The sequence below is a fragment of the Podarcis raffonei genome, chromosome 1 (genome assembly GCF_027172205.1).
Source record: "Podarcis raffonei isolate rPodRaf1 chromosome 1, rPodRaf1.pri, whole genome shotgun sequence".
NCBI classification, from domain to species: Eukaryota; Metazoa; Chordata; class Lepidosauria; order Squamata; family Lacertidae; genus Podarcis; species Podarcis raffonei.
The window spans coordinates 22671187-22698561 of NC_070602.1; the positions used below are offsets into that span (position 1 = coordinate 22671187).

Consider the following 27375-nt stretch of genomic DNA (forward strand, 5'->3'; position numbering starts at 1 on the left):
GAAGCTTGGAGGAGGAAGGGAAAAAAGCGAGGGACTCTTTACTCAGCCACACTCAGTCCCTTCAGCGGCCGCCGCCATTTTGGCCCGAGAGGAAACAACCGGCGAGCGCGCCGAAAGAGGCGGAGGAGCCGCTTCCGCCGCTTCTGAAGGCGAACCAAGGAGCGGGCTGTACTATCAGAGGTGTTTACGGGGGGGGGTAAACCAGAGCGGGAGCACTTGGATTAATGAAGATGTCCCCCTCCCGCCATTGATGTTCATTTGGAGTTCTTCTAAGCAGAGTCTCAAAAAGTCTCAAAGCCATAGCGAAGGAATCCCACGGCGAGCGGCGGAGAAAATATCGACCGCCTACCCCTCTCGGCTCGGTGAATGGTTCATTCCGGCTCTGGTCATCGGAGGGCTCAGTGTGCGGCTCTCTAAGCGTCCTTGGTTGGTTGAGGCCCTCAGGTCGGTATTGCGCTTAAAGGCCTTCAGGCCAGGTAAGGTTTAGGCGTATTAAGAGCGGGGTGGCAAAAAAAGGGGGGAGGGTTGTTAAAACGAAAAAGGGGGGGTGTTGCAAGACTGTATAAAAAGAAACAAAAAAGGGGGGGATTGTTAAGGGTCAGTGTTAAGCCAGGAGTAAGGAAGGGAAAACCTCGGATTTCACAATGGCGCCAACGGAGTAGGAACCAGCGAGAAGACTTTGGGGTGAAGTTGTGGACCCCCCAGGGGTGCAGCAAAAGGCAGATTCCATGTTTTTGTTACGAAGAGACTGACTGCCATTTACACAAAGTTATGGGGGGCCCTTGGCTTGAAATGCGTGTCCAGTCCTGGTTGCCACACCTCGTTGCTGAAAGCAGTGCCGTAGCTATGGGGGGTCGGGGGCTAGCCGGGTTTGTTTGTTTATTTCCTGCCCCGGGTGAAGCCTCCAGAGGGACGTCATTGAGGCTGCCAGCCTGTGTGTGTGTACCGAACTGGGCCTTTGACCTGGGTGAAATAAAGCCTAGTTTCTTTCGCTTCTGACTGGAAGCCACAAGGAGGGCGAGTAAGTGCACGTGCAAGTGGCACGTAGGTCCTGCTTGCAGGTTTCCCGTAAGGCAGCTGGTTGCCCACTGAGAGCAAGATTATTCAGTTGGCCTTGGGTATGATCAAGCGAGGCTTTTCTTCAGCTGTAACAGAAATGTTTAAAATTATGCATCGTAGAATGCAGTGCATAAAGAGAAGCTTTGCTCCCTTTCCATTAAAGCACTAGAATTTGTGGACGTTCAGTTAAAACTGATTTGCAGTAGGAGATTAAAGTAGACTACTTAAAAGTAAGTCCCATTGTGTTAAATGAGGCTAACTCCCAGGTAAATTGGAATAGGACTGCAGCCTTAATTTTTTTTTTATTCTAGGATGTTTTTGTTTAACTGTTTACAAGTGGCTTAAATGTTTCAGGCATCCATACGTTATCTGTTGATTTTATTTTATTTTTGGTTCTCTTTCTTATTAGTAACTATGGTGAATATTTTGCATCTTGTGCGAGAACACTGGGCCTTAAGTTTGGTCCCCATAGGATTTGTGTTGGGATGTTACTTGGACAGGAAGAATGATGAGAAAATGGCACTCTTCAGAAACAAAAGCAAGTTATTTCAAAGGTTAGTTAAGTGAAATATTGACATGAAATATTGACATGTTATTTGATGGGATATTAACACTATTTTGAAACAACAGGCCTGTTCTAGCAGCCTTGTACCCTGCATTACTTGGGAATTCTGAGAAACCAAAAAATCAGTGCAGTTTTGAAAGGTTCAATCTGCAATCATGATTCAAAATGGTGTCCAGTTATACCTTGGCTGGCATGGCCTAGTCAATATGTAGTAAGTCAAAAGAGACCCACACAAAGCCTAAATGACATGGGACCAAATTACCAAAAGAAGTACCTATTCTGATCTCAGCCTCCCAAGCCTTAAAAAAAAAAATCTGTTGTAGTTTTCTCTGTGTACCTCATTCATCCAAGATGAGAGATGTTATCATCAAGAGAGAAGGTTGGTTGTTTTTATTTTCATCCACAGCAGTTTACACGTCCAGTATAGCAGTGTTGGAACCAAGTGAAGTTGCCATATAGCCTGTAATTTTTGCTTATACAGTGGTACCTGGGGTTACAGATGCTTCAGGTTACAGACACTTCAGGTTACAGACTCCACTAACCCAGAAATAGTACCTCGGGTTAAGAACTTTGCTTCAAGATGAGAACAGAAATCGTGTGGTGGCGGAAGTCGGAGGCCCCATTAGCTAAAGTGGTGCTTCAGGTTAAGAACAGTTTCAGGTTAAGAACGGACCTTCAGAACAAATTAAGTTCTTAACCCGAGGTACCACTGTAATGTATGTTTTTCACTGTTTTTTTAATATATTATTTTATTAGACTTTCTTTAACATTGGCCTTTTAAAAGTATTTTATTGTATGTTTTATATACAGTGGATGCTCAGGTTGTGAACGTAATCCATGCAGGATGCATGTTCGCAACCCGCAGCGTTCGCAACCCACATCTGCAATTCGGTGCATATGCGCAAAGAGCGATTTAGTGCTTCTGTGCATGCGCGACCGCCAAAACCCGGAAGTAACATGTTCCGGTACTTCTGGGTTTCGGCGGTCCACAACCTAAAAAACTGCAACCTTGAAGCAACTTTAACCCAAAGTATGATTGTATTTTTGGTAACTGCTTAGACACTTAGTTGACAATTGATATACAAATTTTGTTAAATAAATAAATCAAAGCACCAGGCAAAGCCTTTGGCCAGTCAAGCAATTTTTTGTTTGCTTTAAGTTTTTAACTGCTGCTTTTATCTTTTTAATCTTTTGTAGTATTATTTATCGATGTTTGTACTTAATCTTTAAATTAATATTATGAAAGGAAATATATAAACATATTCAATCATATAAATACGATTGTACACACATGTAAAGAAAATAGGGATTTGGATCTTAAGTGAAAGCTACACCATTAGTACTATTATTATTATTTTGCAAGCAAATATGTGCTCATATTGATGTTAAAATTGCTAGTGGTTGTCATGCAAAAGCGGGAAAAAGGATGGAGACTACAGTGTTAAAAAAGTCGCCCAATTTGGCACACATGTTAGAAAAAAGTATTAATGCAATTAGAGTTTGAATTGTAAATGTAAAAAACCATGCTATCCCATTACAGCTAGTTGAAGTAGGGTGTGAAGTTTGGGGGCACAAATAGAGGGAAGGTTTATTGAGGATGTGCTCTTAAAAGACTTTCAGGTTGATGGTACGCATGTTTATTTAGGAGAAAGCCTCCTGCCTGCCTCTTTCCTGTAGCGCTCTCTTGCTGTCAACACACACATGCTTAGGCATATCATATTGGCCTGAATATAAGACGCACCCGGAGATAAGCCACACTTTTAAAATTCAAGGCTTATTTGTGGGTGCAGCCCGCCTCCTGGCACTATTGCCCTGAATGGGGGGGGGGTGGCAGGCGCTTGGTTCCGAGCACACTGCACACCCACCTCCTGGCACTACCTACCCAAGCCGGCACCAGGGAAGGCTTGGGAGCAGCAGGCGGGCTGCGTGCTCCTGGGCTGGTTCCTGGGGAGGGGGAGCCGTGCCACTTTGCTGGCGGTCTCCCCCCCTTCCCCCTTCCTTAACAGCAGCTCGGGAGGCTTGGGAGTTACGGTCGGGATGGGCGACGTTGTCCCGCACCCCCGAGAGCCCTCGTGGGCAGCTGTTTCAGCAGTGATATACCTTAAGGTCACAAATATAAGCCGCACTTAACTTTTCACAATCGGAATTTGGGGGGAAAGTGTGGCTTATATTCAGGCCAATACGGTAGTTACACAAGTCTGCCAAAGGGTTTTTTTAATCCTTTCTGCCACTTTTCCAAGCTACTGCAGCTGTTCTTAACCACTCCAAGGTTCTCTTCAGTGAGCTGGCTAAGGAGGGACATATCTGTTCCTTCGGGTCATTCTGCTTCCTTGCTGCCCAAAGAAAGGATATTATAGAGTTGGAAGAGGTCCAGAAAAGGGGAACGAACATGATCAAGGGGATGGAGGAAAGGTTGCAGCATTTGGGACTTTCTAGTTTAGAGAAGAGGCTAGTGAGAGGCAACATGATAGATGTTTATAAGATTGCATGGCATGGAGAAAGTTGATAAAGGTTTTTCTCCCTCTCTCGTAACACCAGAATGTGGAACCCATTCCCATAGTAGGCTGTGAGAGCAACCAACCTGGATGGTTTTAAAAGAAGATTAGACAAATTCATAGAGGATAGTACTATCAGTGGCTACTAACCCTGATGGCAGTGTTCAGCCTCCAGGGTCAGAGGCAGCAATGCTTCTGAATACCTGTTGGTGAAAACTGCAGGAGGGCAGAATGCTCTTGTGCTGGGGTCATTTGCAGGTTTCTCACAGGGATCTGTGAGAACAGGAAGCTGGGCTAGATGGGCAATTGACCTGATCCAGCAGGCTCTTCTTAGGTTCATTAGAACATAGAAGTGGCTGACACTTCTATTGCCAACCCCCAGAAATAGATACAAATTGTACAAATAGGTGACCTTTGCTTGTGAAAAATGTTGCCCAACCACTGTTATTGAAATTATACTTTGTGACCAGCTTGTGTGCAACCATTTGAACAATATCAACTCGCAGGTTGCTTGTGCTACATTGCAGTGGATCTCCCCTTTTTCAGTTAGCTAGGGTTCAGCCCCCAATCAGCTGTAAAGCTCACTGGGTAACCTTTTGCCAATCTCTGTCTCCCAGCCTAATTATTTCATAGGTTTCATACAAATATAAAATGGGATAGTCAGTTTTGTATAAAGTGCTTAGGGGGATGAGTCATGAACACAATTTGATGAGATGTGAGGGGTAATGACAAATACCGAAATGCCTTTGATTAAATAAAAGGCAAAAGGGAAATCGTTTACACAAATTTGATTTGAAGGTTGTTGTGGTTTTTAATGATGTTTTTATTCATGACTTTGTGAGAAGTAGTGGACATAACAGCGCAGAAGTTAAGTCTTGCTTTCCAAATCAGTTACAAAGCATCTAATTACTTAACAGAACGTATTTTACATTTATAAGCTATGTTCTGGAATAATTCATTCCTAATTCTGTGGTCCTTTATTTCCTTTCCACAGGGAATTGAAACCTGGAGAAGAAGTCACGTGGCGATAATGTATTAAATGAGAAATGCTTCCAGATAATTAAACTTGTATCTATCTATAAGTGTGTGATTGTGTTATCAAATGAAATGAAGAAATATTTGGGCACTTTCCAGCCAGTTAACGTTAATCCTGAAGTATGAACAAGCTTGTACCCTGCTCTCAGGCATACTTCCATTGGCCATACAATGTTGGTAGATGCTAGATACGGGCCCTTTTTGGTGGTGATGCTGCAATTGTGGAATTCCTTCTCTGGGGAGATCAGACAGGGCCTTTTTCATTCCATTAAAACAAAAAATGTCTCAACATTCCACTTAAACAGATATTTGGAGTTTTAAAAAATGGGTGATAACCAACAAAGTCATGTTCAGAGTATTATCATTTGACTTGTTAGTTGTTTGTTTCACAGAAGTTTCAAAATGACTTGCAGCATAAATAAAAATACATTGTAATGTTGATACTTTCACACAAAAACATATGCAGTCCATTAAAAATACAGGAAATAATATCCTCTCTCCTGTGCCTCTCCCAAGAGCAGCAGAAAGCTAACAGCAAAACATCATCATCATAGTCTATCAAAAGCCTGGAAAAAGAGAAGTTTTTACCTGACACTGAAAATAGCTGGTTAGGCCTGGGTGATGTATCAATACATTGCCTGGACCGGTATGAGGGCCAGACCGCAATGGTGGCTTCATCCAGTGGTATATCATGAATGAACCTGTCACTGCTCCTGAGTCCCTCCTGCCACCAGTGCTCTGCGCACCAAAGGAAAAACAAACGGCAGCTGGGCACTGGTGGCAGAGAGACTTTGGAGCAGTGTTGGTTTCACTCAATATACTGCTGGGTGAAACTGATCACTCCCTGGCCATCATATAACTGAGGGAGGCACTGCCAAAGGAAAGCACCTGGTCATGTGTCTGTGACCATTGGTTCAGGACAAAAACCCACTCTCTACTAACAGAACACTGCTTCCCTGTTTCATTGCAAAGAGTTGGGCAGTTCATGTACTGTGATAGCTCCATGGGGACCCAAGTTGGCACCATAATGGCAGTGCCCCTGAAGACCTATGGGGCTGCAGCAAAAATAACTTCTTGCAACATGTGCAAAGATGGCAGCAGTTTTTGAAGGATAAAAATACCTAAAATGCTCGGACTCGGTTGCAATAACACACAATCTTTTTAAAAGACAGGACTAATCTATACTGGTGAGTTATAATGTGTTATAAAAATGTGACACCAGGGGGCGCTGTACAGCAGTCAGTGGAAAATTGCACTGAGACACACACAGTATTTTTCTTAGTGTTTTTTAGATCAGCGTAGACCCAGCCTAAACTGATGGCATGAAGCAATAAATAAAATTTGTAACTGACCAATAAAGTACATAACTATTCAATGAGGCTAATGTGTACAGTTAATAACAATGTAACCATATGCCATAAAGTGCCCACCCCATCCTGAAAATCACTTCTCATCATTCCTCACAAGGATCCTGACTTCTATGGATGAATACAGAATTCATTAATATTTGCAGAGAGCTCCAATTTTTTTTGATAAACTTTTGATAGGCCCTTGCACAAAACCTGTGCGGTAGCAGTGGCAGGTACAATTATGAAACACGCATCTAAGGTTTCAACCTGTTATTTTTCTCTCAAATATCTCTGCAATACAGCCCTTATTTTAAGGATATGCACTATTCCCTTCTTTTCCAGCCTTTCTACTGAAGGTGTGGGGAACCTGCCACCTCCTAGGTTTTGCTGTGCTACAACTCCCAACACTGGGAGTTGTGGTTCAGCAACTTCTGGAGGGCAACTGTTGCAGTCTTATACGATGCAATCCTGTTTGTGTCTACTCAGGAGTAAACCATATTGAGCCCAATAGTACCCACCCCCCAATGCGGCCCTGACATTCCAGTGAATATATATACATTGAAGTAGGGATAAAAATGTTGCTACAAATGCCCATTCGGAGTAGAACACACTGGGTTTTTGTTTTTGAAAAGCCGAAAAGGAGCTATGCAGCTGTCAAGGAAGGAGGAAAATAGTGGATAGAAATGAAAAGGGCAGCAGCTGGTGTCATTTAGGGTTAAAAAAATAAATTATATAAAGGATAAGACTGTTGGGAACTCAAGGCTCTCTCCCCACCCCCAACTCGAACTGTTACTCTCTACTATGATCGAAATAAATTTAAAAATTGTCAAGTAGCACCTTAGAGACCAACTAAGTTTGTTCTGGGTATAAGCTTTCGTGTGTATGCATACTTCTGCTATGATGGCGCTGACCCATCGACTGTGCAAGATCAATTTCCTGAGGGGCACGTCAGGGTTATCTCAAAGCACGGCGTCGAAAGGGAACCTCTCTTCTATAAACTTCTCTCCCACCGCACTTTTCTGTTTTCCCCCTCCCCTTTCAATCGGAACCGGAAGTGAAGGCTGCCCGGGGTAGCCGCGAGCGTTCTCTGCCCCTCGCGTACCTCTTTGGGGCGATTGTTGCGTTCATAGAGATAGGTGGCGGCGTGGGGGAGAGCGAAGCTCAGCCTATCCGAGGGGAGGAGGGAAGCGGTAGCCACGGCGATTGGCTGCAGCGGGTCACGGGGCGGAGCTTGGATTGGCTGGGCGGAGGTCATGTGGTGTGGAGCCTGCCTCTGGCGGCGGCGGCCGTGGTGGTGGTGGGAGACAAATAAACATGGAGGCCATCTTCCACGAGAGGGTAAGCGGAGCGAGAGTGGCGGCGGCGGGGGGGCCTGTGGGGGAAGCGGGAGAGGCCTTCCTGAGGGAGCGGCCTGACTGCGAAGAGAGGGGGGGCTCGAGGGGGAAGCCGCGTGGCTTCGGCTCTTGCCGTCCGCCTGGCCGGTCCAGGAGCTGCATTAGAAGCCGCCTGGGGAAGCCTCTCCCCCTGGACACAAGTTTATGGACCTTCGGTTGTGTGAGGGGCGAAGGGGGTCCTCGTTTTGGGACGCTTCAGTGGCACTTAGTGGGTGGGGCAGGTTAAGCAGTTGTTGTTTAGTCGCGTCCGACTCTTCGTGACCCCATGGACCAGAGCACGCCAGGCACTCCTGCCTTCCACTGCCTCCCGCAGTTTGGTTAAACTCATGCTGGTAGCTTCGAGAACACTGTCCAACCATCTCGTCCTCTGTCGTCCCCTTCTCCTTGTGCCCTCCATCTTTCCCAACATCAGGGTCTTTTCCAGGGAGTCTTCTCTTCTCATGAGGTGGCCAAAGTATTGGAGCCTCAGCTTCAGGATCTGTCCTTCCAGTGAGCACTCAGGGCTGATTTCCTTCAGAATGGATAGGTTTGATCTTCTTGCAGTCCATGGGACTCTCAAGAGTCTCCTCCAGCACCATAATTCAAAAGCATCAATTATTCGGCGATCAGCCTTCTTTATGGTCCAGCTCTCACTTCCATACATCACTACTGGGAAAACCATAGCTTGTTGGCAAGATGATGTCTCTGCTTTTTAAGATGCTGTCTAGGTTTGTCATTGCTTTTCTCCCAAGAAGCAGGTGTCTTTTAGGGTTCCCTAATCCGCAGACCCTCCAAGGGTCCCTGTTTTCCAGGGACACCCAGTCCCGGATTTACAGAAGCCGTCGCGGTTTCTGATTTGATCCCCGAATGTCCCGCTTTTCCTTAGGGCGTCCCTATTTTCATCGGAGAAATGTTGGAGGGTGTGGCGGAATGTCCCTATTTTCTTTGGATAAATTTTGGAGTTATGGAGTTATACGACCCTCCGAGCTGTCTGAAGGCAATCTTGTATAGGGAAGTGGGTTTTTTTTAAAAAAAAGTTCAATTATGTTTTTCTATATGTTGGAAGCTGCCCAGAGTGGCTGGAACAACCCGGTCAGATGTGTGGGGTATAAGTAGTGAAATTGTCATCATGGAATGGGACGTCTCTATTTTCATCGAAAAAATGTTGGAGGGTATGAATCCATCCTAATTGCTTTTATGGTCTCTGCTCATAGTATTAATAATAAGTTTATTTATACCCCGCCCATCTGGCTGGGTTGCCCCAGCCACTCTATATTTCTATACTATCCTTGTGTCCTATTGCTTGAAAGGTGGGGATGTTTAGAGAGACAGAGAGAGACAGAGAGATTTTTGAGATCACCCTTGTATATTGTACTCAACCCTGGTATTTGTTAGAGGAAGGGTGATCTCGAAAGTCTGAAAAAAATAACGAAGTAAACTCTTGTTCTCCGCCTTTTTCAACTGACAGGATACTAACGATCATTGGAAATGGCTAATCCCCTATTAAAGCATGTTCATATAATTGTAAGCTGGGTGGCACAGAGGAGTGTTTTTCTTTTTATTCCTTCCTGGTGGGGAAGTGCAGGGCAACTAACTCTGCTGCTAATGGCAGGGAGTACAAAATAGGGAAGTGGTGGTTCGGCTTGAAGGACAAGGGTGAGTCACAATCCTAGTTTGAAGGGTACTGCTTAGTTCAAAACATTGTCCACTCCACTGATATCTGTATAATGTATCTTTGCTGTGCCTTAGCTACTTTACTTGTGCAGTATTAAATAATTTTTTTCTGTCCAAAACATATGACCAGCTTGCTATTTTGAAAACATGTGATTTTTAAAAATAATTTGATAATAGTGTTGCACATGACATGACTTTCTTTGCTTTTGGCACAACTTTAATCTTTCATTTTTTCATGATATCTACTAGTGATAAGGCAAACATGCTTGCCTCCAAGGTGCAGTCACCTTATCAACTTACAAGCAAGTGTGATATATCCTGGTCACGCCTGCATTTCACTTCTGGTACAACATAACTTGATTAGCTTCATGAGTATATTGTATTGCTTGTGTTAATTGACTGGAAATAATTTACCACATTCATATCCTGTCCTTGCTCCAAGGAGCTCATTGTACCATTCATGGGCTAACTAATTTGATCACTTACAACAACTCGTAAGGTAGTTCAGACTGAAATGTTGTGACTTTTTTCAGGACTGAGACACATTTAAAAGAAATATATTTTTCTAGTCAAACACTCTGTGTGACACCCCATTAAGTGGAAACTGGACTAGTTTCCTCTTGATATTCCTTCCAGGCCTTAAACTTTATTAATATTCTTATAAATTAACTCCCCCTCCAAGGTTTTGGGTACAGTTTAATAGATTATATGCGGAAAACACTTCTGTATACAATGAGGTTACTCAGTACCCCCTTCTACAGCTGTTGTCTCTTATGCCTTCCAAAAAGCAGCTCCAGAGCATTGGTCCAGCTTGACAGCGTGAGAAGCAAACTTGAGCTCCACTTTAATGATAAACAGTTCTTCAAAAAAGATTCCACTTCCATGAAAAGAAAAAACTTTGTATGAAATGTTTTCAGAAATTTAAATGCAGAGCTCATGTTCTATTTTCTGAAGTAAGAAGACACAGGGATATAGAAGCCTTTTAGCTAAATCAGTTATGATTGCATAAAGCCACAAATATAATTATATGTCTCAAAGATACATCATCCTACACACATTTTTTCTGACAAAACATTGTGCACACCCTATTTCCTCAACTTCTAAGCTGGAATGTGACATTGTCGTTGTTGTTTTGCAAAGCAGCCCTATATACAGGCTGAATGAAAATGTTCTGTCATCAACACTTTTCTTGAAATTGGGAAGTGTTTGCTACTTCATTCTGAACTCATTAGTATGATTGAACAATTGATGCCCGAAGGATTCAATCAAGTCACCACTGGCTTCCTATTTGACCCTTAGTACAGCCCTGAGCCAAGGACTGTTCTCTCATCCCCAGAATTATTCCTTTTAGCCACTTTCTCCCATGCAGGCGAAGAAATGGGTAAAGAGGCTCTTTAATACCTTCTTCAGCTGTGAACCACAAGAAGTTCTCTGTCCTCATTATATAAATCCCTCTATTTGCCTGTGTAGTAGTTTGTGCATGGTGGCAAGCTGCTTAGAGCTCTTAGAGAGCCTCTGTTTATGGTCCCACTTGCAGTGCTATCCGATACATGTTTAGCCTGAAGTAAGCCCAACCATGGTTAGTCTTGCTTGTTCTCAGGTAGATGTGCATATGATTGCAGTCTTAGTACGGGAGGTGATTATGATTACAGCGGTACCTCAGTTTACGAACTTAATCCGTTCCGGAAGTCCGTTCTTAAACCAAAGCCATTCTTAAACCGAGGCGCTCTTTCCCTAATGAGGCTTCCCACCACCACTACCCTTCCACGGTTCGGCTTCCGTTCGTTGACCGAGGTAAAGTTGGCTAACAAGAACACTACTTCCAGCTTTGCGGAGTTCATATACCAGGGCTGTTACCAGTTCGTAAACAGGGCTGTTTTTAAACCAAGGTGAAAAGGTGAAGGACTCCTGACAGTTAAGTCCAGTTGCAAACGACTCTGGGGTTGCGGCGCTCATCTCGCTTTACTGGCCGAGGGAGCCGATGTTTGTCCGCAGGCAGTTTTTCCAGGTCATGTGGGCAGCATGACCAAGCTACTTCTGGCGAAACAAGAGAAGCGCACAGAAACGCTGTTTACTTTCCCGCTGGAGCGGTACCTATTTATCTACTTGCACTTTGATGTGCTTTTGAACTGCTAGGTTCAAAACTGCTAGGTTGGCAGGAGCAGGGACTGAGCAATGGGAGCTCACCCCGTCATGGGGTTTCGAACCACCGACCTGATTGGCAAGCCCTAGGCTCAGTGGTTTACACCACAGCACCACCCGTGTCCCTTAAATCGAGGTACCACTGTATTTCTTTTTTTCAGTTTTCTGTTGTGAGCAATAAAAGTTACTGAAGCATGGCAATCCCTGGAATATTTCAGTGATTGTGTTAAAGCTTCTGTTGCTTTTCCTGCTGAGGAGGATTGGGTTAGAAAGCAAGCAACTAATTTAACTGTAGCCCACTATTTAGTCAAAGTAGCTTGCAACAGTTGCAAGCCGTTAAAAAGATGCGGCAAAAGATGGTGGAAGGATACTTGAGTATAGTCATACCTCAGGTTACAGATGCTTCAGGTTGTATTTTTTTGGGTTACGGACCGCCAAAACCCGGAAGTAATGGAACAGGTTTCAGAAGCGCCAAATTGCAACCCGCCCGTGCACAGATGCACCACTGCGGGTTACAAACGTGCATCCCACACGGATCATGTTTGCAACCCGAGCGTCCACTGTATAGCAGTCCCTTCTGCCACCTGATGGTCCACATGCCAGGTTTTTCCCTGCAGAGGCAGGGACAAGAAGGAGCTGCAAATGGATTTGGGCTGGCTGAAAGTATTGCTTGTGTGGATAGAGGTAATGTTGCTGACCCTTCAGTCTTCAATTGTAAATATGACTCAAAAGATTGCTGACCCAAAGACTTAAATATTTTTGTATCCTGTGACCATTGGCATAATTGGCATTGTGAAGTTCAATCAAGTATGACAACCACATTGAAGAAGAGAGAAAATTCCAATGCCATATATTTATGAATAGATGTGTGTCTGACAATGTTAACTGCTATTCACGTGCCTGCTGACATTAGGCAGTAGCCCTTGATGGAGTTGTACCTCAGTCTGCCTAATAGGAGACCAAATTATTAAAAATACTTTTTTCAGTAGCTTTTCCTGTCCATTTTCTCTTCATTTGGAGCAGTGGTAAACTTTATTATATAATACAGTTGATGTGCATATTTTGTCACAGAATCCAATATGTGCAACAATATGCATGGCCTAGTTTGCTAGTAGCTGCACAGTAAATATGTGGGATTGATTGGCCAAGAGAAGAAAGGCCTAAAGAGGCAATTCAGAAAAGCTCAAGTGATTGGGACTGGGCTTCTGCTGTTGCACAATTTTTGTGATATGTACCTTTGCATGGACTTCGCTGGATAATGCTTCTATAATAAAAATGGAAGTGACTTAAAAGCTCTTGAAGAAACAGTCTGTTCAACTTCGTGTCTATAGACCTGTCCATTTCACTGTCAAGAGAGGGAGAGCATTTCTCAAAGTGACAAAACATAGAAGTCTTTTAAAAACACAACATTCCAGCTAAAGCAGTTGATGCTGATTATTAATGGAGAATTCTTAATTCCTTAGGTGTAACTTGAGTTAATACCTCTCGGTACCTTCCAACGTAAAGCATAGTTAGTTTAAGATAACCCAAATTAGATCTTTCATGAGGTCTGTACTGTACAGGGGGGAAGGCATTCAGGCCCAAACCTCATTTGAATACATGTGTTTACTGTCCTCAGGGCAATTTAAAGGTTCAGTGTGCTTATTGGCAGCCCATATTCACCGATCTTTCTTCAATAAAAAAAACAGTCTCTAATCCTGGAACCAACATTAGCTCTCCTGGCCATTGGAAGGAGTTAGCAAAGCTAGCAGCTAGACTCAAAATCACCAAACATTGGAAGTCTGCATCATAGAATCATAGAATCATAGAGTTGGAAGAGACCACAAGGGCCATCGAGTCCAACCCCCTGCCAAGCAGGAAACACCATCAGAGCACTCCTGAAATATGGTTGTCAAGCCTCTGCTTAAAGACCTCCAAAGAAGGAAACTCCACCACACTCCTTGGCAGCAAATTCCACTGTCGAACAGCTCTTACTGTCAGGAAGCATCAGGTTGGGTCCCTCAAGAAATGAATGGTTTAAGAGGCTGTGAGGCATGGCCTTATGTGAGCATTAACCCGTTGCAGGTGTTCTAAAAGGGGTCACAAAGCAATACCATTTTGATGTTGTATAGTCTCTGTTCATACACTATATAAATAAAAATAGCACGTTCATAGACCCTTCCGCCCATGACATATGCCTCTGTGTGGTGAGACTACCTTATTGATATGTGACTCTTACTTTCCAAATGCCCTTTCTTAGAATCTATCTTCTTATGATGTCTGCAAAAGTGTACGGAGCCTTCTGTTAATTTTATTCCCACTGCAATAGCATACTCCACACAACCATAGTTCTTTGTGTCTTTATTATTTATCTTGTTTGAATGTTGTTTTTGAAAGCTCAGTAAACACGTCCTTAAAAAAACCCCAGCATTTGAACAATGAAACCATGGCAAGACATTGTAATGTTCATTGTGGCGTTCTTTTCTTTTCTTACATTTCCATTCGTTAGCAAGAAGGCTCCCTGTGTGCCCAGCATTGCTTGAATAACTTACTACAAGGGGAATATTTCAGTCCTGTAGAACTGTCTTCTATTGCACAGCAACTGGATGAAGAAGAGCGAATAAGGATGGCAGAAGGAGGACTTTCTAGTGAAGAGTATCAAACATTTTTACAGGTAACAGCCTTTAAAACTCTTCAGATGAACTGGCATTAATTCACCAGCTTGTTTTATGCAAATTTAATATGCTTAAAATGGGATGGGTCTACCAAATATATTTCCTGGGTACCTATTTTATTTGCCTGGGGTGGTTTGTGGTTTACTAAAAATATGTTTAAGCATGAATAAATTGTGAAGAATGGGCATAACTCATTCTCAGCTTCTGTCCCCGTCGTCCCCCCCCCCCCCCGCCAAAGTCTTTCTAGTAATACGGATTAATCACCTTCCCCCTTCCCCCTTTTCCATTTGTTTTTGAACAGCAGCCTTCTGGAAACATGGATGACAGTGGCTTCTTCTCTATTCAAGTAAGCATTCTCCTTGTAGTCTCCGTTCTTAAAAAGTGTGTTTTAGTGAGAGTTCAATCTATGTTCACATTTTTGAGCCTGTTTAGGAGACAATTCAGATCCCTGTGGCTGCAACCCTACAGATAATTTTGATCTTTATATGCCACTAATTTTTCAGTAACATTTAGGCAGCCTTATAGTTTTTATAGACATTTCCTTTAAATCAGAAGTCTTCTACGTACTTGGGATTTGTGGTTTACATGTATCTTTCAAAGTGGCAAAAGCATTAAAGTGGTGAATGATTTTTTTATTACACAATTGAAATATGCAGTTATACAATTTCATTTTGTTTGGTGATAGAATTCCCTTCAATTTGTGCTCTTGGTAAATAGATCAGCCCATGGGTCCTTTAAGGCTTATATTTAATGGAAATATTTCTTTGTTTCTCTGAATGGTGCAGCAAGAAAGTGATAATTGCAGCTCCATGTTGTACAAGGCCTGTCTGTAACAATTTTAGTGTTCACACTGATGTTTCCTGAATCAGGCAAGCAAAATGTGAAAGGTGTGTTGATACACACACACACACACACACACACACACACACACACACACACACACTGAAGAAACACTTCTCTTGTTTGCATTTTAAGCTGTTTCATGGGTATCTCAGACTAAAAGATGGACTATATATTTAGTAAGTAACTAGTGCCAAGAAAATATTGAGTAAATAACTAGGGCCAGGAGCTTCAGATCCGTGTACATGACTGTGTGAGAGCTCCACACTTCACACGTATGCTACAGAAAACACCAGTGTTAAAAAGAAGAAAGAAATTCTTGAAACTGGCAGACTTACAATTGCAACTTGCAACTTACAATTCCACTTTGCTTTAAATAGTATTCCTTTTCTTGTACAGGGTGTCTGAGGTGAATTGTCTCTGTGATTTCCCAACTGCCTTTTTCCTAAACAGCTTTAAAAAGTGTGTGCCATGAACTGTATTTTGAACTGAAAATGTAAAATCAAATGTATTTGACATTCTTCAGAAATGTGCAGAAAGTACTTTGGGAAGGTCTCAATAGTAATTCTGGATAGTATACCTCTTGTGCAAATATCCTGACCTGCTTAGAACATGGGTGGTTTTTGTTTTGTATCTTAGAGCATGCTAGGACAAAGTGAAATCTTTTGTAGTTATGGAGCTTGCTGAATTAGGCAAATTGCCTCTCAATAGCTTGCCAACATCCAGTTCAGGCATTCAGCATAAATGAAGTGCAAAACAAAACAAAGTGACAATTGTATAGCTGTTTATAACACCAGTTCAGGAGTGTTATGCCTTTTGAGAATTTCCTCGTCAAATTGTGTATTCGTTATTCACCCTTAAATGTGTTATATATGTGGTCTGCTGAATGTAGATTCATGAAGGTTGACTTTTGAATTTTCTCATCCCAGTGGTTTCCTTTTAATAAAACTTAAATTTTTTCCAGTCCCAGCTTTGTGAAAACAATATATTTGTTTTTATAGTGGCTAAAATGGTTGCATTGCTTAAATTTTATAACTGACTGGTTTGTCTCATGAAAAGTGCTGTTTTTTGACAGGTTATAAGCAATGCCTTGAAAGTTTGGGGTTTAGAACTAATCCTCTTCAACAGCCCAGAGTATCAGAGGCTCGGGATCGACCCTATGTAAGAATTTCTTTTTAGCTCCCTGCTTCCATTATATCAAAAAAAAAAAAATGCAAGAAAAAGAAACCCTATCATTTTCCTCAGAGTTCCTTTTGAAAATTAGTATATCAAGTTCTGGTTTTATCCCCTCAGCATTTTCTTTTTCATATTATTGAGGCCTTACATGTCCATTTGTCCTCTGAGCCTTCATGACATCTCAGTATCTGTGGCATCACAGAATGCTGATTTTGAATGGTACGTGGCATCATATCTGCTTTATGACATCATGGTGTGTGTCTATTAATATATATGCTTTATATATACAAAAATATCATCAAAAGAGTGCTATCTCAATTCTCTGAACCATCAAAATATTTAAATGATCAAATATCTGATTGAAATTGTAGCTGAATTTAATAAAATGCTTAAAATGATAGCAAATTGACACCAATAATAGTAAAAAAAAAACCTTTAAAATACGAGCTCTAATAATTCTTTGTATACGTTGTGTTTTTCTTCTTTTAGAAATGAAAGATCTTTTATTTGTAACTATAAGGAACACTGGTTTACAGTTCGAAAATTAGGAAAACAGGTGACATTCTATTTTTTTTCTTGTTTAAGAATTAACGTCAAGCTTGGGTGTCAGAAGAATGTTGCTTTTAGGGCCAAGTATTATAATTGCGTATTTGACAGCCTAAGACTGTAGTTGAATAACATTCACAGCTGTTTACTTGCATCACAGAACAACCATGTAGTTTGGCATAAATGTGCATAATATGAAGGGCAGCATCCCAACAAAATTCCAGCCTTTGGGCCACAGTTCTTTAAGTCTCCTTTCAAATCAATTACAAGACGGCATCTACCAATACTGGAAGGAGTGGGGAGATGATTGTATTGTTGATTTCTTTAAGAAAGCAAGAATGGGGGAGCACTTCAGTGTTTGACAGCGCTTGCACAGCATGCAAAGAAGTAAATGAAATGAGATAGAGTTTAAAAATAAATAAATTAAGTGACCTACTTTTTTTAAAAAACAAACACCTTATCCTGTGAGGAGATGGGGCTAGTATTTGCCACTTAAAAATAAGAGAGAATAAAAATAAGATAATCTGGCATGTTGAAGAGCTGTTGCTCATCCTCCGCATCACAAGTTATATAAAATAAGATGGTTCAAATAGTTGTGGCAGCTACATTCCACGAGGCAGTTACAGTCATAATGTGTTCTCTGTGGGGAGAACATCAAATTTTTTGGGGGGGTAACAAATTGTTATACCTTGAGTGTTCATGAACACAGGTCTTTCTCAGCAGAAGCATGAGCTATTTGGACTGATATTTGAACAAAGACTGCACATTTAGTTGGGCATTTATGTAAAACTGTATCCTGCTTTTCATAAAATGGTTTCCCATCAGTTAAAAATTTGATGGCAGGTGCTGTACACCAACAAACGCCCTGTCTTCAGTCTGTCAGGCAAAAAAGGCAAGATGAACAAATGAGGGGAGCAATCAGTTCAATAGTGCCAGAACACAGTTGGGGTTGCTAAAAATGAACTCCTAGAACACTTTTAGTCACCTATTGACATCTCCTACTCTAGTTGGTAGGTGCCTGTTTTGCTGCTCACTTCTTCTGAGGTCTAGGTGAACAGCCAAATCATGCTACATAGAATCAGAATTGCAGGGTTGGAAGACAGCCAGCGTGTCATCTAGTGTAACCCCTGCAGTGCAGGAATCTCAGCTAAAGCATCCTTGACAGATCGCATGAGCGTTTTGGCTGACGTAATCAAAACTCGAGAACGTATGGTGAACTGTGCCCAAGCTAGGAGATGAGGCATTTCAAAGAATGAGGCATGACAGTTTCCAGCTCATAAAGAGTTTTGGAGATGTAAAAATGCACCCTATATCAGTTCAGTCAAAGGATGTTCTAGGTTGAAAGTTTAGTTGTGGCAATGAAATTTAATGTTAGATTAATTGCTAATAGGTAATACCTTGGACGTACACAAATCCCACAGCTTTCTTAGATACTATTTTGTGACTTGTGTCCAGTTTTCTCTGCCTTTTTATATGCTGTTAAGAAATTATGTATATAACACACAAGGCAATATTAGCCCCTATAAATAACAACACTTCAAACCTTCTTTTCTCACACTGCTCTAAGCCAAAATATTTGAATAAGATATGCAGAGATGACTATTACCAGGAATACATCTTGATATGGTGATTTAGAAGTAAAGCAAAGCCATGGTTTGATGTTAAGAGAAGGAGCAGGACCAAGCCTCAGGCTCACATGCTTCGTCTTTGCTTGCGTATCAGGTTTAACAATATTTGATTCGGATTTCTGACCGCCAAAGATTTGCCAATGGTTTGATGGGTTCAAACAAAATGGCACGCCGTGATTGACAGTTTTTGATCTCTGTGCTTCTACCTGCTCATTCTTCCAATTCAAAACGAGTTTTTGGCACTAAGGCTGAATGCTCCCAAAATCTGTTTAGTAAATCTGACACCTCTGTGATATTAAAGCATTGCAGCTGATTTCTCTTTGGGTTGTCTATTCAGTACATTAGTCCCGTAACCTACAGATTGATCAGTGTTCCTAGACAAAAGCAACCAGAGTTGTTGTATGGTACAGTGGTACCTCTGGTTACGAACTTAATTTGTTCTGGAGGTCCGTTCTTAACCTGAAACCGTTCTTAACCCGAGGTACTACGTCCAGGTTAGCGGAGTCTGTAACCTGAAGTGTTTGTAACCCAAGGTGCTTGTAACCACTGTATTTCTGATGCAGTGGTTGCTAATTGTTAACGTAATTTCTCTCTGGCCTTAGAAACTTCTGCACCAGAAACTGCAATGTGCACAGTTCTCTCCCATGCATGGCTAGCACTTCCTTTGAGCCCAGCCTAGATCTGCCCCCCGACTAAATGCTAAAGCTCCCACTGCAAGTAACCCATAAACTTTGGAGGCGACTGGAGCTTTGACCAATTCAGAAGTTATTTGCAAGCGTCAGTTTAGCTTTATTCAGATAATTACTCTTCAATTTCTTTATTAGGCTATAGTGGCAACCCTACTGAAATTTCAGATGAAGCAGGCAATAAGCAGTACTTAGTTCATTCACTCATGCTTGAAAGTTGTGTGCACTCATAACAATTACATATAGAGCAGGCAGGTGTTTGCCATGTACAAAAATAAATGGACTAAATCACATGTTAACTACTTTTATTTGAAATCTTTTTTCTAAAATTACAGTGGTTCAACTTGAATTCTCTCTTGACGGGTCCAGAACTAATATCTGATACTTATCTTGCACTTTTCCTGGCCCAGTTACAACAGGAAGGTAATGCTAACTTTGAAATATTGAGCCCTGTTATTTGAAAGCAAGAGTAAAATTCAAAGGCCAACCAATGATGTTCATGCAAGAAGTCTGTCTTCCTCAATTTTATGAATAAAACAATGACATCCACTAAGTGTACTAGTTATAATGAAGGGAAGACAGAATCCAAAATACTGGCAAATGACAGTTTTATTCTTTTCCCTATTCCCCCTGCTCTTCCCCACCCCCCTTTGTAATGTTTCTTGATAAGTTTTGGTCTCTCATATTTTGGCTACTTGCTTTTACTTTCTTCAGGCTATTCAATATTTGTGGTAAAGGGTGACCTTCCAGATTGTGAGGCTGACCAGTTACTGCAAATGGTTCGGGTGCAGCAGATGCAGCGGCCAAAATTGATTGGGGAAGAGACACTGCAATCAAGAGATCAGAGGTAAGGTAAATAAAAACTTGTATTTTAATCAGTGTTGAGCGTTGGATGTGAGTAACATTGAACTCTGAAAGTAAGCAAGGAAATACAGTAAGAGATAACTACTACCCTTTTGTAGGAGGAGTGAGAGTAATTCAAAACATCTTTTTCTCTGCCTGCTTTTATCTGCAAAACGCTTTTGTGTAGGCTAGAGATGAACTCTTAGCTTCCTTGTCCCTGAGTCTTCACTTGCCACTTCTTCCAACTTCGTGGCTGTTGTCCTCCACACAATACTAAGTAGGACATCTATTTCCCTATGCCACCTTATCAGTGGGAAGGTTGTATAAGAACAATAAAAGGTACAGGCAGCCCCCCACTGATGTGTGTTCAATATGTGTCTGACCATGTATCGCACCAAACCCGGAAGTAACCCAGAAACATAATAAAAGACGCCCCTAAGAAGGTGGAATGGGGGCAGAGTAGGTAGTGGGGGCAGAACGGGATGTTTGCAGGCTTTTTCAATTGCACCCAATTTCATGGAAGTGTGCTATGATGCAGAACACAGCACCCACGCAAATCGGGTTGCCTATATATCAGATTTGGAATTACAAGTTTTACATTATGTCTGTATAGTGCACTGCTGGGGGGTGGGGAAAACTTCATTTGTATAGAAACACTAAAGAGCATGCTTCCCTAGGTTTATAGCTATCCATCTGAATGCAAATCTACCAAGGATTCCAAGCAAAGAGAGCTGTTCCAAAGAGCCCACCCATGATAATATTCACCACCTTTCCTCCTGCCACACCTCTGTTGAAAGGCATCCTCAATTATTAGATTCATACTAACCATATTCCATATCTTAAGTCAGCAAAGCATTTTGAGCTCTGCTTACCTGTTTAGCAGGTTTCCAGAATGGCAAAACAACATTTGTCTTTGACTACATAAATGTCATCAGTTGTGACTCATAAAGAAATGAATGCTCTCACTATGATGGAGAAAACCTAACTCGGTTAATCAAAGTGTAGTGCAGTTTAATAGGTGTGTGGCAACACTCCCTAACTTGGTGGAGGGAGTGCCTGCCTCTTCCAGAATTATTGACGTGAAGAAAACCCCATTCCCTGTTATCCTCTATTGTTACGTTCCGGGCTAGAACTGGGAATGCAGCTTGAGAGTTATTTTGATACTTAGCATGCTTTTGTTCAAAGTAGCTCCATCAGATTCTTCATGTTGTTTTCTACTCTTTCTACTGTTGTATGTGCTATGAGGGGGGGAAATCGATAAGTTTGAATCATTTTTTAAAAAGATCTTAAATGTTTTTCCCACTGCTTTGAAAATGTGGTAGAACTTGAAATCATTCACGTTAGAGTGAAGCCATTTTTAACTTTGTAATCCTTGCAGGGTACAAAAAACAGACCTCGAACCAGCTGTAGATGTTAATCCTCCCTTCGATGGCACAGGCATGTTAGATGAAGATGAAGAGAATTTCCAAAAAGCACTTGCTCTCAGCAGACAGGAAATAGATATGGAGGATGAAGAAGCAGATCTCCGTAGGGCCATTCAACTTAGTATGCAAGGTAAAATACTCTTTTAGTTTGCCGCCCCTGGAATGCCCCCTCCCTGTAGACCCAGCTGTCACCATCCTTTTTAAAATAATTTAATCAACAGGCAAGACTTTTTTATTCTCTGAAGTCTTTCAGTGGGTGATTGGTGGTGGTTTTTATTTTTTTATACTGCTAATTTTTTTAGGAGGAATTTGGATTATAAACCACTGAAAAACAGTAAATAGAAGAGTAGAAAACTAAAATCATTTTAAATTTAATCTGCTCTATCCCAGTAATGGTGTATGTGCATGTTTTAATTTTAGGAGGCGGCCTTAGAAGTGGTTTCCCAGATTCTTGCACACAAAACGTCCCACATTCATCTGCAACAAGCCACTCTGAATCCCTTACATCAGAAGAGCTGCGGCGGAGAAGACAGGCCTATTTTGAAAAGTAATGTAGACACTGCAAAGTGGGATTTGTTCATAGCAGTCCCAGAAGTATTTCATTACTTGGCCATTGCATTAAGTAATACCAGTGTTTTACTGGTATCTGTAACTCCCTCTCATGGGCCTCATCACATTTGATTGATTTATGATCAGTTAATTTATTCAATACTATTTTCACATCAGTGGTTGTCTAGTAAATGCTTCTTCAATTCTGTAGATGTCTCGATTACTTTGTAAAAACATTCAGGTGGGTAGCTGTGTTCGTCTGCTGCAGCAAAAATAACAGTGTGTTGCTTTTGATTCATTTTATTCTTGGTTGTGGCACAGGATTGGGCTAGGTTTTTCCATCCTGCCTAATAAATATTTTAGAATTGGGTAGATATTTCTTTTAAAAATGTATATAATTGACTATCAAAAAAAAGCACTGCTACAGCTCATCACTCTTGTTAGGTCAGTACTTTACAATCTTAACACAAATACTGTTCCATTACTGAAAAGGAAAAGGAAGCAAACTAAGGGCTTCCATCTGATGTCACACAAGCAGAATTCTGTTCCAAAAGGTCCCCCAAAGCCCTGGGGCAGATTTGGAGGGGGGGAAGCAAGGGGAGGATGGGAAGAAGATGTCCTGTTGCACAAGCAGAGGTCTGCGAATGGGAAATCTGTTCCACTCAGGCAACAGCAGCATTGAATGAAACTCTTAAAGCCAAGATGGGAAGGCAATGACCAACGTGGGTAGCAGACCTTTATAACATTGCCAAGGGCAGATCTTGCTGTGAATGTTATTTAAACTGGTATGTATGTGAATGAATATTTACCCTTACTTTACAACATCACAGAACTTGTTTAGTCAAAATTAGAACTGCATATTTAGATTCCACTTTTAAAACTATTATTGACTGTTCTAGACAGCAGCAGTTGCATCAGCAAGTTCAGAACCCAGGTTTCCATGATGCACCAGTTACAAATTCAAATACACTGGTCACTGATCCAGGTATTACTTTCTTTCTATCATATTACCATATATGTGTTACCTTACTGTTTGGCCTACTGTTTTCTACATGATGTTTTCAGATGTTTTGTCAAGGAAAAAACAATTATCTGATTTTTAGAAGACATCTGAAGGCAGCCCTGTTTAGGGAAGTTTGTAATGTTTGATGCTTTATCGTGTTTTTACTATTCTGCTGGGAGGCACCCAGAGTGACCAGATGGGTGGGGAATAATAATAATAATCATCATCATCATCATCCTTTCTTTCTTTCTAACTTGGTGGGTCAACATTTCAGTCTTGACTTGGGAAGATTCGGTATGGCTATCTGTATAGTTTAGCAGGTGAATGAATGATACAGTGCATGTTTGTGTATTTTCTAATAACTGTCTAGCCTCATGTTTCAGTCAATGAAGAGGCAATCTAGAGCAATGACTAACTCATCATTAGCCATGACTGCAGGTGCACCTCTAAAGAATACAAAAAGGAGAAACTAGTTGTCAGAAGTGCCAACCGTGAATATTTGCTGTAGCTCAACACATTTCAGAACTGAAGTTCTTCAGGAACAATCTAGAGAGAATCAAAACTGTAAAAGACAACTCTTGATATGTAAACAAAATACTATTCAAACTGTTTGAAATCTTAGAGGTATATACAGTTGTACCACGGATGTCAAAGGGAATCCGTCCCGGGAGTCCGTTCAACTTCCAAAACATTTGGAAACCAAGGCACGGCTTCCGATTCGGTACCCGCATAACTCGCCTTCGCAAACTGGAACACTCACTTCCGGTTTTGCAGCATTCTGGAGCCAGAATGTTTGACTCGCAAGGCGTTCGACTTCCGAGGTATGACTGTAGTTACCCAAAGAAGCCATCATTTAAGACCAGTGTAACAAAGAAAACAATACAAATTGTTAGAACTACATTAACAAGCTCTTCAGTTCTGACATGCATTGATTACTAGTTGGCACTTTGGATAACTAGTTTCTCCTCTTACTTTTTTGGGGGGGGAGGGGGTTTGCAGCCATAAAACATAATGGGGTTGCTTACAGTATACTATCGCCAGTGAGGGCCCAGAGTACCCCAGCCATACATGCTGTTTAACCTCCAAAGCAAGCAAGTCTTATTTCTTTCTTCATGCCACATTACAGGGAAGAAACTGATATGGAGCACTATTTTGAATGGCTCCTTTCTTGGAATTTTCCATATTGTATTTGTTGGATCAAGACAAGTGCAAGTCGTTATTGATCTGCTTGTTACATGCTCTAGTAACCAGGATAACCCTTCCACCCCCACCCTCTAGCAGATGGGTGCATGCTGAAAAATTAAAAAAACCTCAACTGCTATTAAGATCTGAGCATTTTATCAGGGAAAAGGTATAATGAAGTCAGTAATATCTAAAAAGAGAAACGACATATACATTTCCCCTTTTTATAGCTGTATTTTAGAACCTAACACATTTTATCTTCTATTTTGCCAGGAGGTGATATGAGTGAAGAGGATATGCTTCAGGCAGCTATGAATATGTCCTTGGAAACTGTTAGAAACAGCTTGAACGCCGAAGAAAAGAAATGACAAAAATTCCTAGTTTTATTTTATCGAAACACTAAATCCTGTATTAATCCTATGCGGGTGGTATAAAGGTAGGGTTCATTTCACTGATGTACCAAAGCAGGATATAGCCCTAAAACCTATGGGGCTGAGGATCAGAATTAAAAGGCAATTGCATATAATAAAAATAAAGTCTTCTCACCTCAAGGTTTTAGTTCCCCATGCCACTAGTTCTAATCAAGATTGTAGATTTGCTGCACGTGAGCAAAAGGATGATCAGTTTGTTCTAAAATCTCAACTCACCTTCCTGATTCAGGGTAAGTTAGTGATTCCTTCAAATAGTTGTATGGGGTAGGAGCCCTGTTCAGTTGTGATGGCGTATTCTTGCGGGTTTCTGTACAGCAAAATCAACTGCACCCAGTTACACAGAGGTCCAGTCCTGAGGCTTTTCTGTTGGGATGCTAGCCAGCATTGGGTGACACCTGCAGCTTCATCGGCTCACGTACATGCCTTAAGGCATTCCAAACACCTCTGTATTTTGGATATTTTAAGCCTATATAAATATAATTTGCCTTTCACTTCTGGAAGATATTTCTGTTACACAGTTTTTAAAAAAAGTAAAGTTGGCTTGTATTCTCAGTCCTTCTTACGCAAACTATTTTAATAGACAAAATTAAATAAAGTTATTTTACCAGTATAAGAAAAGATGCAAAAAAAGGTCTGGTTCCAGAACTGAATTTTGATTGTTTTAAGGACTGCAAGAGATACAAATTAACAAGCCCATCTTGCATCTTTTTCAACTGTAAATATTTTTCCTTTTTTTGGAGGAGGAAAGGGAACGTTTTCATTTGTTATACTCTTTCTGCTAAATTTTGGGCAGTTCTGCCCTCAATGCACTGTTTTAGCACTCTGATTCCCTGAACATTGGTTGAATAGCTGAAGTAACAAGTTGTGGAGCATATATCAGAACCGGTTACTTTAATTCCTATTCTGTTGCATGGGAATTGTTTTCTGATCCCTCGTTTTATCCTTTCCCCCCGTTCTGTGTTTCTATACAAGTGTTAGACTGGATAAGCAAAAGAAACTGCCTTACATTGAGTTAAACCATTGGTCTATTTAGTCCAGTACCATCCCCTCTGACTGGCAGTGGGTTCTTCAAGGTCTCAAGCAGAGGTCTTTTCCATCCCTGCTACCTGAGTTTCTTTTAACTGGAGAAACCTGGGGTTAAACCTGGGACTTTCTGCATGCAAAGCATGTACTCTGGCACTAAGCTAAGGCCTTCCCAGAATTCCAGGCTTCTTTTTTTAGGAGTAAAGAAGATAAGGAAACATTTTAATGCCATGACTTCAGTGCCACCTGTATACCTGCTTTCTGAAATGAACCCTGCATGGTTACCTATGTGTTAAGAATGGATATTCATAAATGAATGTGTGTGGGTGTGTGTTCTATCAGATGTTAATGAATGTCCTCTACCTGTAAGATTTTTGCCGCTTTTCATGAATGGCCTTTGTTCATGCACCTTACAGTTTTTTTTCTATCGTCGTGTCTGTTACTGAGGAAAATGGGGGAGCAAACTTAGAGCTATTTTTTTTATTCTGTTAGTTGAGGTATACAAGAGTACTACGGGAGGATGACCACATTTGGCATTCTGTATTACAAAAAAACAGTTTTAACATTTTTATTTTTATTTTGTAAATGGTGCTTTAAGCATATATTATGTTTACATATGTATCTTATGGCTATGGTCTTGGGATGTTTACAGTGTTCAGACTGTATACTCTGCTTAAACCATAGGCATTTGCCAGGTATACCAAGAAAAATATTGCAAAACCTATTGTTAATTTCTTTTGATAATGTTTTCAAATTTAATTATATTATTGCACCATCTTGAAGTGTCATCCTTAGCTACTGAATGATAGATAACTGTATGCAAATATATGGTACGAGAAAGGAATACATTACAAATAAGAACACTTGGATTTTGATAATGTTTGTTTACAAGAGTGAGCTTTAGATGCTTGGCTAGTTATAGAAGCTGAATCCCATTTATCTTACTTGCATGCTTCATGTTTTGTTGATCTCTCTAAAAACCATTGCATAAGTATGGATAATGGGATTTGGCCCTGAGGGTAAGCATTGCTTTTAAGAATGCATCTAGCTTTACCATTTCCATAAATTTAAGGCAACACTGTTTTGCGCCACACAATTTACTTGATTTATTAACAGGAGGAAATTAGCTTGCCAAACTTAATGCACAGTCATTGTTTTTAAAACTTCTGCACCATTAGTTACATAAAGCTGTCAGCGTTGATTTTTTGTTTTTGCTTTTAAAGTATTACTTGAAAACAAATATGCGAATGGATTCATATAAAACATGAAATCATACCAGTCTGTAAAAATGATGATTTTTTTTCCTTTGTACTTTTCCAATAAATCGTGTTCTTTTGAACAAGTTGAATCTGGTGGAATTTAGGGCCACTTTTTTCCAAGATACTTTTACTTGAGTGCATATCTCCCAAGAACAAAATATACATGGAACACATCAATTATGGAAGGTGTGCAGAGGTTTCTAAATCTACCTTTTCATTTAGAATACACCAAAGATGGAGGTCTGTTGTTGCATAATTTATAGAGTATAGCTGTGGTTCAAACTTACACACACCGTACAAAATGGATGCTGTACATATATTTGTGTAGCCTTTAGTTATTTTGAAACACAAGACTTCTTTATATGGAAAAAAGACTTCCAAAAACTAGCTTTAAAATGCTTTTGAAAGGCATGGTAGCAGCCCCTAACCTTGATATGCT

The 27375-nt window shown here is 41.0% G+C and overlaps 2 protein-coding genes across 8 annotated transcripts; both read left to right on the top strand.

Moving 5' to 3' along the window:
- Positions 1-165: 165 nt before the first annotated feature.
- NDUFB1 (NADH:ubiquinone oxidoreductase subunit B1) lies at positions 166-5195 on the top strand. 2 transcript variants are annotated; one of them, XM_053376596.1, is made up of 3 exons: positions 166-476; positions 1469-1613; positions 5114-5195. In XM_053376596.1, the coding sequence occupies exons 1-3, from the start codon at positions 251-253 to the stop codon at positions 5148-5150; spliced, it is 408 nt and encodes a 135-aa protein (XP_053232571.1). In that variant the 5' UTR covers positions 166-250; the 3' UTR covers positions 5151-5195. The 2 variants fall into 2 exon arrangements, with proteins under 2 accessions (XP_053232571.1, XP_053232580.1); XM_053376605.1 differs by having other exon boundaries at positions 353-444.
- A 2532-nt stretch (positions 5196-7727) lies between these two features.
- On the top strand, positions 7728-27025 carry ATXN3 (ataxin 3). Of its 6 annotated transcripts, none has more exons than XM_053376552.1 (11): positions 7728-7841; positions 14185-14345; positions 14651-14692; positions 16262-16347; positions 16852-16918; positions 19558-19645; positions 19937-20069; positions 21444-21619; positions 21910-22036; positions 22938-23023; positions 24497-27025. In XM_053376552.1, exons 1-11 carry the CDS (start codon positions 7757-7759, stop codon positions 24589-24591), a joined length of 1146 nt encoding a protein of 381 aa, XP_053232527.1. In that variant the 5' UTR covers positions 7728-7756; the 3' UTR covers positions 24592-27025. The 6 variants fall into 6 exon arrangements, with proteins under 6 accessions (XP_053232527.1, XP_053232562.1, XP_053232518.1 ...); XM_053376543.1 differs by having other exon boundaries at positions 7729-7841; positions 14648-14692; XM_053376571.1 differs by having other exon boundaries at positions 7735-7841; positions 14181-14345; positions 14648-14692.
- Positions 27026-27375: the final 350 nt, after the last annotated feature.